This window comes from Protopterus annectens, chromosome 9.part0, assembly GCF_019279795.1.
Source record: "Protopterus annectens isolate FY-2018-M chromosome 9.part0, PAN1.0, whole genome shotgun sequence".
In the NCBI taxonomy this organism is placed as follows: domain Eukaryota; kingdom Metazoa; phylum Chordata; order Ceratodontiformes; family Protopteridae; genus Protopterus; species Protopterus annectens.
In genome coordinates this window covers 312,926,111-312,941,927 of record NC_056743.1, presented here as the reverse complement: position 1 = coordinate 312,941,927, position 15,817 = coordinate 312,926,111, and the positions used below count along the sequence as shown (strand labels likewise).

Genomic DNA, 15,817 nt, shown 5'->3' with positions numbered 1-15,817 from the left:
ATACTTCTGGCTTCTCATAAACCATCCACCAGAAAACGTTATCTTAGTAAATGGAAGAGATTTGTGTTTTGGTCTGATGAAAACAGTATTAATCCTTTCTCAGCCTCGATCAATAAGGTCTTGGAATATTTAACCAGCTTATTTCAATTGGGAGCCTCTATTTTTCTCATTAGAGTTCATTTAGCTGCCATTTCAGATTTCCATTAACTGATTCGATGACCATTTCTTGATGTCTCCCCATCTTTGAAAAGCTTTTCTTAAGGGCACTTTACATTTGAAACCACCTTTCAAGGTGCCCATTGCGCCTTGGAATTTAACTTTGGTTTTACAATGTTTGGCCGTCAGCCTTTCAAGCCAGCAGCCACCTGTGATTTCAAGTTTTTATCTTTGAATACTCTCTTCCTGGTAGCCATCACATCGGCCAGGAGACTCTCAGATATTGCAGGCTTTGTGTAAAACATCCATATACCATTTTTCACAAGAGAGTATCACTCAGAACTAATCCCTCCTTTCTGCTTAAAGTAGTGTCATATTTCAATATTAATCAGACCATAGCTTTACCAGTCTTCTTCCCAAATTTCTCAAACAAGGGAGAATATTATTTGCATTTATTGGACGTACACAGACAATTACATTTTTATTTGGATTGAACAAAATCATTTAGAAAATTGGACCAACGGTTTCTATCCTTTTCAGGTACTAGACTGGGCAAACCAGTTTCGAAATTCACTCTGTCAAAGTGACTGAGAGATTGCATTACTTTTATTTATGACCAAAATAAGCTAGGCTTATCAACAAAAGTTAGGGCTCATTCTACCAGATCTGTTTCCACTTCAATAGCCTTTCATTCCAGAGCTTCTATGGATGACATATGTGCAGCCACAACTTGCCCCCCCCCCCCCATACCTTTATCACTGATTACAAATTGGATACGGTCTCCACAGGAAGAGCATCCTTTGGCTCTATGGTGCTCAGGAGTATCCTTCCCTAGGGCCTCCCAGAGTCTGAAGTAGCTAGGGACTCTGTCCCATTAGTCAAGTATGAATGAAGATTGACAACATTAGATAAAGAAGTTCTGTTCTTACCATAACGTTCCATCTGTGTTGTCGATCTTCATTCATTCTTGACATCTCACCCTTTTTCCCCCTCCAAGAGACTCCTGGAGGTTCGGAATTAGTCCTGGGGTTCTAGTAGGGTTATTGCTCAGACAAGACTTCCATGCTTTTCTAATTTAGGGGCAAAAGTCGATCTGAGGTGAAGGGAAGAGAGGCAGTATGGGTAGCCTTGGCTTGAGAGTTTCTGGCAGGCGCAAGCTTGATATAATGGCAGAGTCGGTTCTGAGGATCGGAACCATTTCCTACATTCAAGAATGAATAAAGATCGACAACACAGATGGAACGTTATGGTAAGAACATAACTTCTTTTTTGTATCAGAGCCTTGTCTCCAGGCTGTAAGTAGGTGATGCTTCCCAGTAGTTTCATTGTAGGCTTTCCCTCCTGCAGCAGAACCCGTCATCTATCCTGATATTGGATGTTTTGCTTGTGGGTTGAAGTCAAGGGCGAATGGGACCCCTCAGGAGTGGGTTGCTTATATCGTCCAGATTGAACTTCAAGTAGTGCTTCTTGTTTTAAAAGCTCTGGAAAAGTTTGTTGAAACTATAGTCCCTCTTACTCCAGTCAGATGATCAGACTGGTGTGAAATGTGAAAAAATAGGGTAGCCCATGCTCTTATCTGCATTGTTCATTTGCAGAGAAGTAAGAATATCTGCTGGATAGATGTTGCTAACTTTGCAAAACTGAGTGGCAGGCTTTTTTTTTTTATTCTTGTGTTTTGGAATGAGTATCTTTTTTTAACATCTTTATTAAAAAACATTTTAAACAATTACATAGATGCACATATATTAATAGAAAAGAAAACAAAACATCATGTAATTTTTAGACTTCTTGAGCAACACCTTTAGCCTTGACTTGGAGCTGAGAGTTTGGAAGTCCTGCCTAGTCAGGGTCTTCTGGGAATGGTGCACCCTTTTTACTGCATGTGAGAATTTTTTTTTTCTGTTTTCTGTTCAGTTCAGCAACGCAAGTGGGAGTTTTTGCATTCTCTCTCCTGTGGCAAGGAAGATTTCTTGTGGTCATTCTCCGCTAAAACAAACGGAAAACCAAAGAATTTCCTTTTCCCGGTGCCTTCATTGGTGGGGTAGGGTGGGGGCCCCAAGACGCTGTCCGTCATCAGCAGGGTTTTCAAAAAATAAAAATAAAATCAATTTATCTTCGCCAGTACAATAGATACTTCTGGCTTCTCATAAACCATCCACCAGAAAATGTTATATCTGAAGTAGGAGATTCATTTGTCTGCAACCTGTGGGTTATGGATCCGATATCGGATCCGAACCGGCATGGTTTACCAGCTATGGATCCAAGCTCTCAGCTCCTCCCGTCACCCATAATGCCCTGCTCTACCCTCATGACCTCAGATCTCGTTTGCCGCGCATGGTGACCATATTGTGTTTTCTAAGCTCTCCAGCTAAGTGCAGTTTTATTACTCTTAAAGTACTAATTTTTGAAGTTTTGTGTGAAAGTTGTGTGGAAGTGTAGGTTTCCCTTTTATTTAATCATACTTTTAGTGTTTAAAATTTAATTTTACTTATCCCTCCCTCGCTGGTAGCGTAGGTGTGTGTTTGGGCCTGTTGAGTGATTTTGTTACTTTACTTTAACTAGTTTAAGTAACCTTCTTTGCTTTTGGGATGTCTGAACAGCCCAAAGCTGTGTTCTCAAGTGCTCGAGTGTGGCCATAAGCTTTCGCTGATGGCCACACTCGTGTTAGATGCCTTGGGGTTGAACACCTCACTTCTGGATGTTCCATTTGTGCAGGGTTCAACCCCAGGGCGATGAAGGAGCGGAGGTCCAAGCTTGTCTTGGCGGGTCTTTGCCACCAGACTCGGCTCCGGCCTCCGCCTTCGGGGTAACCGTTTAAGCCCGGTTGTCTCCTCTCCGGCTCCCCTCCTCCTCCTGGGACTCAACCTCCCTGTAGTGGTCGGAGGAGAGGGAAGCTAGAAAGAAGGACCGGAGGGAGAAGCACCATAAGCGGTGGGCGAGACCTCTGTTTCGGCCCGCCAGCCAAGCGGGTTTCTCCTCCGGCCTCCTTGTCTGCTGGCTCTCCCTCCTCGGCTCCGGTCTCCAGTGTTTTTCACGGGACCTGAGGAGGAGGAGACCCGATCTCCCTCGAGGCTATCGAGGAGGCACTCAAGGCCTACCTCGGTAGCCTCGTCGAGATCAACTTATAGCCTGTCAGACGCTGATCTGGACCGGATGATGAGAAGGTTCATCCAGGCCCAGATGCAGATGGGAGTGCTCTTGCCTCCCCCCCCTCTGGGGGGAGCTCGACCCCTTTTTTCAAGCCAATTGCTCCTTCTCCGACCCGCTACCCAGGTTCGGAGCAGTTGGAGCCGAGCAGCCGAGCCGGGGTGGGTCGGCGCCGATAGTACTTGGTACCGGATCCGACCCTGCCCTCGAGTGCTTCGGGTCCGACCTCTCGAGCCTGGATCCGAGCCCGGATCCGGGGATCAGTGCTCCTTCGGCGCCCGTCTGTGGCCGAGCGCACTGTCCCCGGATCCAGCGCCGGCGCCGGCTCGATCCCTCCTCGGATCCGAGGGGGAGCCGATTGTCAGATCCTTTGGTGAGGTCGGCTCCCCTTCGGCTTTTGATGTAGTGGAGAGGGCCCTGTTGAGGGTCTCGGACCCCGGCACTTGCTTCGCCCCCCCGGCTCCCTCTGCACTGGGTCAGGCTTCCACCATCCGGCCCTTGGGACAGCCCGCTCCTGTGCCCCAAGCTGTTCCCCTGGAACAGGTTACTGTTTGCGAGGAGTCCTCTGACAGCCCCCCGGAGGATGTTCCCCGCAAACATACGTGCAAAAGGAGGCACATAGACTCCCCCGAGTCTCTCACAGAAGACATGGATTTGGAGGAAGGGGAAGGCTCCCCACTGTCACCCCCCGATGTCTCATTTGGAGACATCATGGAAATGCTCGCATAGGGGGTGGTCTGCCCCCAAGTCTTCCTTGGATGAGTCCGTGTTCTTGGAGGCATTTGAAGCGGGCCCGACACCTGCCGACCCCCTGGTGGACCTCATTACCACCAGGGCGTGGAAGGAACCGGACACCGTGGAGCCAATCCCTAAAAGGCCCGACCGTATTCTCAGTCCCCCGGCTGACCGTGCCCATTGGAGTAAGGGGCCTCCGGTAGATGCCATGTTGACGGCGGCGGCCACCAAGAGGGAACTTGCTCAGGAGAGTCCCTCAGTCCATCCCCCGAGCAAGGAGTCTCGGATGATGGACCGCTTGGGGAAGCGGATGTTTAATTCAGCGACCTTCTCTGTAAGGGCGCTGAACTATTTGGCACATGTGATTAGGATGCAGCGCGATCTTATTAAAGAATACGCTGCACCCCCCCCCCAGAGTCCATGTCGGAGGAGGAAAAAGTGCTGCACTCCACCCGCATGGCCACTCTCACGTCCGTCACCAATACCTCTATGCGGCTACTCTCCCATGCTACGGAAGGCGCCGCTAGAGCCGCAGGGGCAGGCGAAGTTACTAGACGTCAGGCCTGGCTCCGTCATTGCGATTTCTCAGAGCCCTTCAAGGCGTCATTTGTGAACGCCCCCTTCGATGGTTCTGCCCTCTTTGGCAAATCTGTTCGCAACACCTTGACCCAGAGCGAGAAGGATGGGAAGATGCTGTCTGCCGTCGGAATCCACTTCTCTGCACCCCAGAGGCCCTATTCTAGGAACCAAAAGGGTCAGAAGAAGATGTGGTTCCGGAAGTCGCAGCAATCCCAGCCTGCTCCGGACAACCAGTCCTTCCGTGGCAGAGGAGGACAGGGAGGACGCTGCCCTAGGGGCAGAGGGGCTCCCAGGAACTTCGGGTCCAGAGAACCCTTCTCTGAATGGCCCACGCAGCAGCCCTGAGGGGTTGCCCGGCTGCTCCACTCTGAAGGCAGTCTGGGGACATTTTTCGGAGCACCTGGTGGCATGGGAGTCCATAACATCAGACCGCTGGGTTCTCCAGATCATATCCAGAGGATACCGTATCCCCTTTCTTCACTTGCCAAAATTGAAGTCCCTCCCCGACGTTCCACCCGGTCAGTGGGAGGCCGCTTTGGCAGAAATTGGCCATCTGCTAAAGAAAAGAGCCATCCAGCCCGTCCCCCCAGACCAGATCGGATCAGGGTTCTACTCCAGGTTCTTTTTAGTGCCAAAAAAGACGGGGGATCTAAGACCAATTTTAGACCTTTCACTCTTGAACCTGGCAGTTCCCAAGGAGAAGTTCGAATGGTCACGCTGCAGTCTATTCTCCCCTTCTGGGAGAAAATCACTGGATGTGCTCCATAGACCTCAAGGATGCGTACTACCACATACTAATGGACAGGCGCCCAGGAGGTTTCTCCGCTTCGGCTGGGAGCCAGTCACTACCAGTTCTGGGTCCTTCCCTTTGGTCTCACCACAGCCCCCACGGTGTTCACCAAAGTATTAGCAGTGGTAGCGGCCCACCTGAGGCTTCAGGGGTACAGGTCTTTCCCTACCTGGACGACTGGCTCCTTACCGCCCCAACAAGGCATCTACTACTATTGGCGAGACTCCTTTCTCCATCTTGCTCCCCGTCTGGGCATCACTTTTAACACATTAAAAATCCAACCTAGCACCCACGCAGTTCATAGATTTTATAGGTGCCAGGTTAGACACAAGGAGATTAAAAGCCTTCCTCACTGCGGACAGAGTTCAAAATCTGCAACTCCAGGTGCGGGCCATTCTCCACTCAAGCTCAGTTCCGGCGGAGTTGGTCCTGAGGGCTCTAGGGTCCATGGCGGCTGCTATAGCGCTTCTTCCTCTCACCAGGTTCAATATGCGCATCCTCCAATGGACACTCTTAGTCCAGTGGTCATATCTTGCTCTTCCTATGCATCATCCCATTGCGATCAGCAAGGCTTGCAAGCGGTCCCTCCTGTGGTGGCTACACTCTCCAGATCTCCACAGAGGCCGCCCATTTTGTGCTTCTCCCCTTCTCGCCACGGTGACCACGGACGCCTCCCGCCTCGGGTGGGGGGGGGCATTTTGCAGGCCGGACCGTCCAAGGCACGTGGAACGATTCAGAGACCTTACTGCATATCAACGTTCTAGAGATGAGAGCAGTGCTCTTAGCGTTGCTAGCACTTCAGGCCTTTCTTCCCTTGGGAACAATTGCGATTCAATCGGACAACATGTCGGTTGTCTGGTATATCAACAAGCAAGGAGGAACCAGGTCTTACCCTCTTTGTCGTGAAGCCATGAGAGTTTGGGAATGGGCAATCTCCACCAACCGCTTTCTCATAGCAATGCACATTCCGGGTCGGTCCAACATCCTGGCGGACAAACTCAGTCGCACCATTCTCGCCCCTTACGAGGGGTCTCTCAATACTCAAGTAGCGGAACGCATATTCGCATGGTGGGGAACTCCTTGTTGCGATCTTTTTGCCTCTCCCTCAAACACCAAGTGCGACAGTTTTTTCGCTCTGATACCTCCTCCCGGAGGTTCCCCAAGAGACGCTCTGGTGCATGCTTGGCCACCCGGTCTTCTTTATGCTTATCCCCCCTTTCCTCTGATGCTCCCAAGTTCTTCAGAAAGCCTCTCGGTTGGGGTGCAGAATGATTCTCATTGCTCCGTTTTGGCCTCGACAGATCTGGTTCCCCTTCCTAAGGTCTCACTCTGTGAATCCTCCTTGGATTCTAGATCCCATTCTGGATCTGATATCTCATCCATCCCACTTATCTCCTCCGAACCTGGACAACCTGAAGCTGACCGCTTGGCTGCTCCAGTTCCACTCTTGATCAGGACTCCCGATATTTCGCCCCCTGTTAAGGCCATCCTGGTGGCAGCTCATAAGCCATCCACTAGGAAAGTCTACCGCAGCAAGTGGAAACGGTTCTCGTAGGGCGGAGCGGCAAGGCCTAAACCCTTCACAGTTCCTCTCCCTTTGGTGCTTGATTTCTTAACCACTCTTTTTAATGATGGTGCCAGCAGTTCCACGGTCAAAGTACAACTTGCGGCAATTTCCCATTATCACATTGGTCATGACTCCAATCCACTGATGTCGGCCAAGTTGTGTAAGATTTTCTTTAAAGGTACTTTTCTTCTCAGGCCCCTGTAAAGCAGCGGTTCCTCTTTGGGACCTTTCCTTAGTTCTCCAGGCCTTGACCGCCCCTTGAACCGTGACTCACGGTAGATCTCAAATTCTTACCTTTCAAGACCGCCTTCTTAGTAGCCATTACTTGCCAAGAGAGTTTCAGAGCTTCAAGCATTATCAGCTAAACCTCCTTACTTGGTCTTTCATCCGGACCATGTTTACCTCAGGACCAACCCGTCCTTTCTTCCTAAGGTAGCTTCTGAAGCTAACATTAATCAATCCATTAACCTCCCTGTCTTCTTCCTAAATATGAAAACAAAGGTGAATACAAGCTTCACTCCTTAGATGTTCACAGGCAACTTAGATTTTATCTAAACAGGACGGCTGGTCATAGGCAATCCGACCAGTTGTTCATTTCCTTTGCTAAATTTAACTTGGGCAAACCAATTTCTAAAGTTTCATTATCTCGCTGGATTTCACAATGTATCTTATTGGCTTATCAAGCTGGAAGGCCCGACCGGAGGGTGTACATGCCCATTCAACCCGTCAGTCTCTACATCGGCAGCCTTTAAGGCTAGGATTCCTCTAGATGATATTTGTGCAGCAGCCACGTGGGCTTCATCTCATACTTTTATTTCCCACTACAAATTGGATCTTGCATCTAGGGTAGAGCATCCTTTGGCTCAGCGGTGCTCGAATATCCTTCCATGATGGCCGCCCAAGATTCAGGTAGCTGGGGACTCTGTCCCACAGGTTGCAGACAATGAATTTCCTACTTCAGATTTAGAAGTTATGTACTCACCATAACGTTCCATCTGAGTAGGTGTATTCATTTGTCTGCAACCATCCCGCCCTCCTATCCCCCTGGCCTTTCAGTTTCCTGCATATGTTGTGTTACCCTTTTCAGGGTGTTCTTGCTGTTGGCAAACTCGATCTGAGGTCATGAGGGTAGAGCAGGGCATTATGGGTGAGGGGAGGAGCTGAGAGCTTGGATCCATAGCTGGTAAACCATGCCGGTTCGGATCCGATATCGGATCCATAACCCACAGGTTGCAGACAAATGAATACACCTACTCAGATGGAACGTTATGGTGAGTACATAACTTCTAACTTAGTAAATGGAAGAGATTTGTGTTTTGGTCTGATGAAAACAGTATTGATCCTTTCTCAGCCTCGATCAATAAGGTCTTGGAATATTTAACCAGCTTATTTCAATTGGGAGCCTCTACTTTTCTCATTAGAGTTCATTTAGCTGCCATTTCAGATTTCCATTAACTGATTCGATGACCATTTCTTGATGTCTCCCCATCTTTGAAAAGCTTTTCCTAAGGGCACTTTACATTTGAAACCACCTTTCAAGGTGCCCATTGTGCCTTGGAATTTAACTTTGGTTTTACAATGTTTGGCCGTCAGCCTTTCAAGCCAGCAGCCACCTGTGATTTCAAGTTTTTATCTTGGAATACTCTCTTCCTGGTAGCCATCACATCGGCCAGGAGAATCTCAGATATTGCAGGCTTTGTGTAAAACATCCATATACCATTTTTCACAAGAGAGTATCACTCAGAACTAATCCCTCCTTTCTGCTTAAAGTAGTGTCATATTTCAATATTAATCAGACCATAGCTTTACCAGTCTTCTTCCCAAATTTCTCAAACAAGGGAGAATATCGTTTGCATTTATTGGACGTACACAGACAATTACATTTTTATTTGGATCAAACAAAATCATTTAGAAAATTGGACCAACTGTTTCTATCCTTTTCAGGTACTAGACTGGTCAAACCAGTTTCGAAATTCACTCTGTCAAAGTGACTGAGAGATTGCATTACTTTTATTTATGACCAAAATAAGCTAGGCTTATCAACAAAAGTTAGGGCTCATTCTACCAGATCTGTTTCCACTTCAATAGACTTTCATTCCAGAGCTTCTATGGATGACATATGTGCAGCCACAACTTGCCCCCATACCTTTATCACTGATTACAAATCGGATACGGTCTCCACAGGAAGAGCATCCTTTGGCTCTATGGTGCTCAGGAATATCCTTCCCTAGGGCCTCCCAGAGTCTGAAGTAGCTAGGGACTCTGTCCCATTAGTCAAGTATGAATGAAGATTGACAACATTAGATAAAGAAGTTCTGTTCTTATCATAACGTTCCATCTGTGTTGTCGATCTTCATTCATTCTTGACATCTCACCCTTTTTCCCCCTCCAAGAGACTCCTGGAGGTTCGGAATTAGTCCTGGGGTTCTAGTAGGGTTATTGCTCAGACAAGGCTTCCATGCTTTTCTAATTTAGGGGCAAAAGTCGATCTGAGGTGAAGGGAAGAGAGGCAGTATGGGTAGCCTTGGCTTGAGAGTTTCTGGCTGGCGCAAGCTTGATATAATGGCAGAGTCGGTTCTGAGGATCGGAACCGGATCCTACATTCAAGAATGAATAAAGATCGACAACACAGATGGAACGTTATGGTAAGAACATAACTTCTTTTTTGTATCAGAGCCTTGTCTCCAGGCTGTAAGTAGGTGATGCTTCCCAGTAGTTTCATTGCAGGCTTTCCCTCCTGCAGCAGAACCCGTCATCTATCCTGATATTGGATGTTTTGCTTGTGGGTTGAAGTCAAGAGCGAATGGGACTCCTCAGGAGTGGGTTGCTTATATCGTCCAGATTGAACTTCAAGTAGTGCTTCTTGTTTTAAAAGCTCTGGAAAAGTTTGTTGAAACTGTAGTCCCTCTTACTCCAGTCAGATGGTCAGACTGATGTGAAATGTGAAAAAATCGGGTAGCCCATGCCCTTATCTGCATTGTTCATTTGCAGAGAAGTAAGAATGAATAGATGTTGCTAACTTTGCAAAACTGAGTGGCAGGCTTTTTTTTATTCTTGTGTTTTGGAATGAGTATCTTTTTTTAACATCTTTATTAAATAACATTTTAAACAATTACATAGATGCACATATATTAATAGAAAAGAAAACAAAACATCATGTAATTTTTAGACTTCTTGAGCAACACCTTTAGCCTTGACTTGGAGCTGAGAGTTTGGAAGTCCTGCCTAGTCAGGGTCTTCTGGGAATGGTGCACCCTTTTTACTGCATGTGAGAATTTTTTTTTCTGTTTTCTGTTCAGTTGAGCAACGCAAGTGGGAGTTTTTGCATTCTCTCTCCTGTGGCAAGGGAGATTTCTTGTGGTTTCACTACTTTCTCTCTGATTCTACACATTACAAAATTCAGAGAAAAAAGACCAAAATTGAATTTTTCCATTTTTCACCTGGGTGCCTTTCAATTTCGGTGGTGGTGCTGCGGTAGCGTTGTCGCCTCACAGTAAGACGCTGTCCGGTTCGATTCTCAGCTAGAGTGTCTTCTGCATGAAGACATGCGTGAATGGGCGTACCTTTGTTGAAGGTTGTGTGTCAGGCCTGGCAAGCTGGTACATAAAAATCAACTGCCAATCATTAGCGGACCGGAGTTCCGCTGTGACGACCCCTAACCAGGAAAAGCCGAAAGAGACAAACAAGACACACATCCATCATTAATGCAGTAAACACATGTCACAGTCAAGTACTTATTTTAATGGATAACTAGACTACAGTAGATTAAATTAGATTAAGCTAGATTAGATTATATATGATAGGTTATATATGGCGTATCTAGAGTCCAAGTTTTTTTTTTTATATATATATATATATATATATATATATATATATATATATATCGTTATCACTTTGTAATGTAGTAGAGTATGGTAGCATCTGTAGTGTTCTGTGGATAAAACGGAGTGGAATTGCTTTGACTTGATCACAGAAGTTTTTTTTTCCCCTTTTATGCAAGCTTTTAATTGTATTTTGGTTCTTTTGTAGGGGATACGGTGGCTTGGATACTGCCTTTCACATCAGGAGGGTTTATATACATTGCTTTGGTGAATGTAGTACCTGATCTTCTTCAGGAGAGGTCCCTATGGTAAGCTCTTTGTAGTGATATAGCATTTTCCACTTTCTTTGCTGTATTGTATGAGAGAGGGGCAGCAGGGACTGCAAATATAAATGCAAGTTCTCTCCAGAATCTATGTCTTCCTTCTAAACTTCGCATTTGCTGAGTCATTGTCATTAGACAATTCGAACAAAGAGGCAGTGAGATGCTGTGAACTAATGCAGGTGTTGCAGTACAGCCTGCTCAGGCTTTGTGACTATGTTAACCTTCCTCAGAAGATAGGTTGTCAAAACTGTTTTTGTCTGCTATGACGTTCTCAATTGGCCACTAACTTGTTACTTCATTGAATTGTCCTGGCTGTTCAGCAGTGGATGGTAGTTTTCTGTTTATGTTAAATAGGTCCAAACAGATACATGAAGTGCTGTAGACAGAGAGGCTAGTATTTGAAAGGAGAAGCTTGATGCATTTGTTAATTCTCTATACATCCTTGAAGCATATTCAGTTCTTGTGACATTTCGTCCTTTCTGCTGCGTCATATCTTGATGGCAAGGCAGAGATACAGTACTACACTGGACACTTGATGTTCTTGGTGATGTTCCTTTTGGGACAGTTCTTACTGCACTACAACATTTCTTGGAGACACAGCTTGAGGAGCTCCTTCTTCTCCTCAGTGTTTATTTTCCTATAGCTGGATAATATGTGACTTGTGTGGTATTAATTCTCTGCGATTTCTCCTGTACAACTTTTTGCCTTCCCAAACAAACATTGTAAACTTGGAGTTAGCTTCTTAACCAGCTACTTCAGGCTGCAGACTCTCTCATGGCTTTTGCAGTTTCTGTTGTACCACAGTTTTTGTCTTTGTTGATTTCTTCTTTGTATTTCTTTTCTTTTATGTTGATTTTCAGACATCAGTAACATAACTGAAGTAGGTACTCATAATTCGCTTTTTATCCTTCAGCTTACTAATACTTGAGGTGATGAAAGAGTAATTTCCTGCAATGTAATATTCATATATTAAAATCTCAAAGATGGTAGTTCTTATACCTTTTGCTACAGCTCTTTTTCTTTTTTTTGCACTAGGTAGTTTTCTCCACTTGCCCATTAAATTATGGATAATGTGGACCAGGCATTGTATGACTGTTATTCCCACTCAATTTGTGCAGCATTTTTAATTCCCGACTTTTGTACTGCAGTTACGGCAGTTGCAGGTAACCCATGTCTCAAGAATGAAGACTTTAATGCAGTAATCATACTTTCACTCGTTGCGTCTGTCATTTAGATTTTTTCAAGGAACTTGGCATAATAATTCTGCATCTGTCATGGTTAGATTAATCCTCCTCCAACCACAGGACTAAAATTCCAGCTTTCAGACAACTTGACACAAAAAAAAACTCCCAAGTTTTAGCTTCTCCCTCTTGCCCATATTGTCATCTGTATGACTGTCTTCTCCAGATCTTTGCCACTCAAGTTCACAGGAGAGTAATGGCCTAAGGCTTTTTGTTTATTTTTGTGTAATGTTTGAATTTTTTCCCCAGTTTCTTCCTAAGGTTGGCATCATTCTTTTTAGTTTTGACATTTTCCATAGAGTCTGAGATTTAGCCATAATTTTATTGACTTAATTGCTAAGGGTGATTGCGGTTTTCCTCCATGTAACTCCTTTTCCCTGCACCTTTTCATCCAACCCTGCTGGCATTATTTTGCTTCTTTGCAAGTATTAGAAATAGTATTTCTCTGATACAAAACTTGTGCTGTTTAGTGTTGTAGTTGTTGTGTTGCAGTTTAAGCTGATTTACTTTCTGATACCATCTTTTTTGGCTAATTGGTGTTAACCTGCTACCAGATTGTGTATTTGCATTACTTTCTGAAAATGAAAAAATAGAGTTTAAATCTGTAAATCCTACTCCTATAAGATTCCTCCTCAGCATAGAACCATGTGGTAAGCTTGGAACCTCAATACCTCAACGATGATTGTGAGATCATGAGCCTTTCTGTGGCAACTGGTATAAGTTATTGCCCACCATACAGGTGAGCCAGGGTTTTAATCTAGACTCTGGAACAGACTCCCCATCCATGTGAAGAAAAGTTCCTCCATAACCCAATTCAAGTGTAATGTAGACAATTGGATGGGGAACAGGAAATTCATCCCTGGCTTGGCAATTGTGTCTCTAATAGGCACAGGCAACCTGTAAATGGTTTATCTCACGGGCCCCTGTTTATAAATATTTCATCTCCCAAGCCCCTACTTACACTTACCAAGAGTACCAGAACTTGTCAGAGATTTGGGATGCTTGGCTAGGCTTAAAAATTACCCCGTGGTTAGCCTAGTAAACATGCATGAACCTATGAATCTGTTTGAATTTTGATAGAATGTTAATTAACCACATGAATAAATTGATTCTGAAAGAGTTGTTGCTTGAGTAGAGTTAGGACACTTGAGGCCATCCACATCCCAAAACTTTAAGGAGTCTAATAATAAACACTCTACATTCTAAGCCCAGCAACAACTCTAAACAACAAGATATGTCAGATGTCTTTTCCTAAGAAAATCTCTCCCTGTTCCCAAGAATCCTAGAAGGAATAAAGAGGACTTGAATTCTGAATCTGGTGTGCCTGAGCTGGTGGTCAGTATTTGGGAGGCCTATCCCTGTAAGTCAGAGAGAAGAAAGTGCTTTTCCCTTTCCATGGTGGACCTCCCTTGGAATGTCCTCTTCAGACCCTTGTCTGCCAGCTGTCTTCACTCTCTTTACTCTCACAGGTAAGTTTTTGCTGACACTGCTTGTGTGAAACTCTCAACATAGGTTGAGATGGGCTTTGTCCCTTTTTGTAGATTCCATATTGGACCATCTTAGTGTTTCCTTGCCTAAATTGATTGCAGCCTTGTCATCAACCGTGTTCCTTGATCGATTCCTTCAAGGTCAGCTAATATGCTGTAGGCTGTGGCACTACCAAGACTAGCTTTAATGCACTGATACTGCCCATGCTGCCACTGTCTTCATTGTCAAATCCTACTGTGCTGTCCCTGGATCTCTATGATGGTTCTGATCTCCATGCTGATACAAATCATTCAGGATTTCTCAGTCTTCTAGCCCTGGGCAATGAGCGCTTCATTACTGATGCTGGCACCAGGTGGTGGCCTTCACTGCACTGTTCTATCCAGATTGTCACTCTGCTGGCCTTGTCCTGAAACTCGTGTAGGCCAGCATCTGAACTTTCATGAATTTTGCTCCACTGAGACAGGGATCTGAGGAGCTGACAGCAGATTTATCTTAGTGGAACCTTGGGAATGTCTCTACCTCATTGTTGTCATTTTTTGAGCATTTCTTACTGAGTAAGCACATTGAGGCCTTGCAAGGGGAAGCACCACACTTGGACAATTGAGATGCGGCAAATTCCCCATTTCAGGTTTGGGAAGGTATTGCAATTGATGCAATATAAAGGGGTTACCCCATAATTCTATCTTCATCTTCAGGAAAGAGTCCTAAAAGATGTCTTCATCTCTTTATTCATACCTTCCTGGTTGGTTCCCCCACTGAAAGAAACTATTGTCCTTTGCCTAGGAGACCACACAGGATTATCTAGCCATCTTAGGATTGGAATTGTGAGCTCACAACCCAGTTGTGGACTTTTATCATCATTGAGGTGACCATGAAGTAGGCTACAGCACGAGCACAGTGGTCCATCTTTCAAAGAACAGACTCCTAAGCTTTGACTTGCGTATGACTATTAGTTCTCTCTGCCATATGCTGAGATTCCAGCATGATGTTATGGATTATTTGGTACAGATGCTGGAAAAGGTGCACATTAGTGAGCTACACACCAATCTCTCTCTGCTAAGGTGGCTAATTTCTCTACAGTACCTAACTCGCCACATTTGATGTGTAATGCAGCGGACAGTGCAGCAAAGTCCAGTAGGTGCCAAGAGGTGTGATATGCCATCATGCCTGAATTTGCCGTACCAACTTCACTGGTCCTTAATGCCTCCTTCAGTGAGATTTAGGCCATAGATTAAAGACAAACTGGAGTATAGTGAAAAGAAAGAGAATATTCTAACTACTTTTATACATCATGTTTGAGAACTTAGTACTCCTTTTCTAGGTCACAAAAGAATCTGCATCAGCTCTGGTTCCAGAAGCAGCCAGTAGTAACTAAGATTTCAGCAGCCTGTGAAAAACTTTTATGGATGTGGTATTGATTTCCACTGTGAATGCCAAGCAAACGTTAAGTATTTTCAGCCAGCCAGAGTTACCACAGCCTCAGATTATGATATCAGTAAAATAGTAACCTTGCCTGGCTGCTACTTTCTATAGGCAGTTGGGGTTTGCCTGTCCCTCCATTTGGTAACATGGATGGCATTCACATGTGACAGCTTTTGGGCACGATATCAAAACTCTACAGAATACTATTCCTTGCTTGCTTATGCTGTATAAGATGTTCATCATTCTCACTGCTGCAGTAGCCTTTGGCTATATAGTTTGTATCCTACCCAGTTGAGAAGACGCTTTTGAATATGGCTGGGTATGTTATCGTATATCTCAAGCCTGCCTCTGTACACTGCTTCATGATGGTAATAAACTTGCATCTTTTTGCCTGGTTAAGTTAGAGTAGATGCTCTACACATACACTCAGGTTTCTGTAATTCTAACTTCCGTTTCTGCCATATTTTGGACTACAGTGCTTTTTTTCTATTGGAAAGTTTGTGTTCTAATATGGTTTCAGTCATTTCTGGCTGACAAAATTGCAGAAT

At 45.1% G+C, this 15,817-nt stretch overlaps 1 protein-coding gene across 2 annotated transcripts in view; it reads left to right on the top strand.

The window, feature by feature from the left end:
- The window catches only part of SLC39A13 (solute carrier family 39 member 13), a 584,382-nt gene that overhangs the window by 549,971 nt on the left and 18,594 nt on the right, over positions 1 to 15,817 (top strand). For both annotated transcript variants that reach the window (XM_044082895.1, XM_044082894.1), the window contains one exon: positions 11,004 to 11,103. In XM_044082895.1, the coding sequence (XP_043938830.1) occupies positions 11,004 to 11,103 (100 nt within the window). The remainder of the gene's footprint in view (positions 1 to 11,003; positions 11,104 to 15,817) is intronic.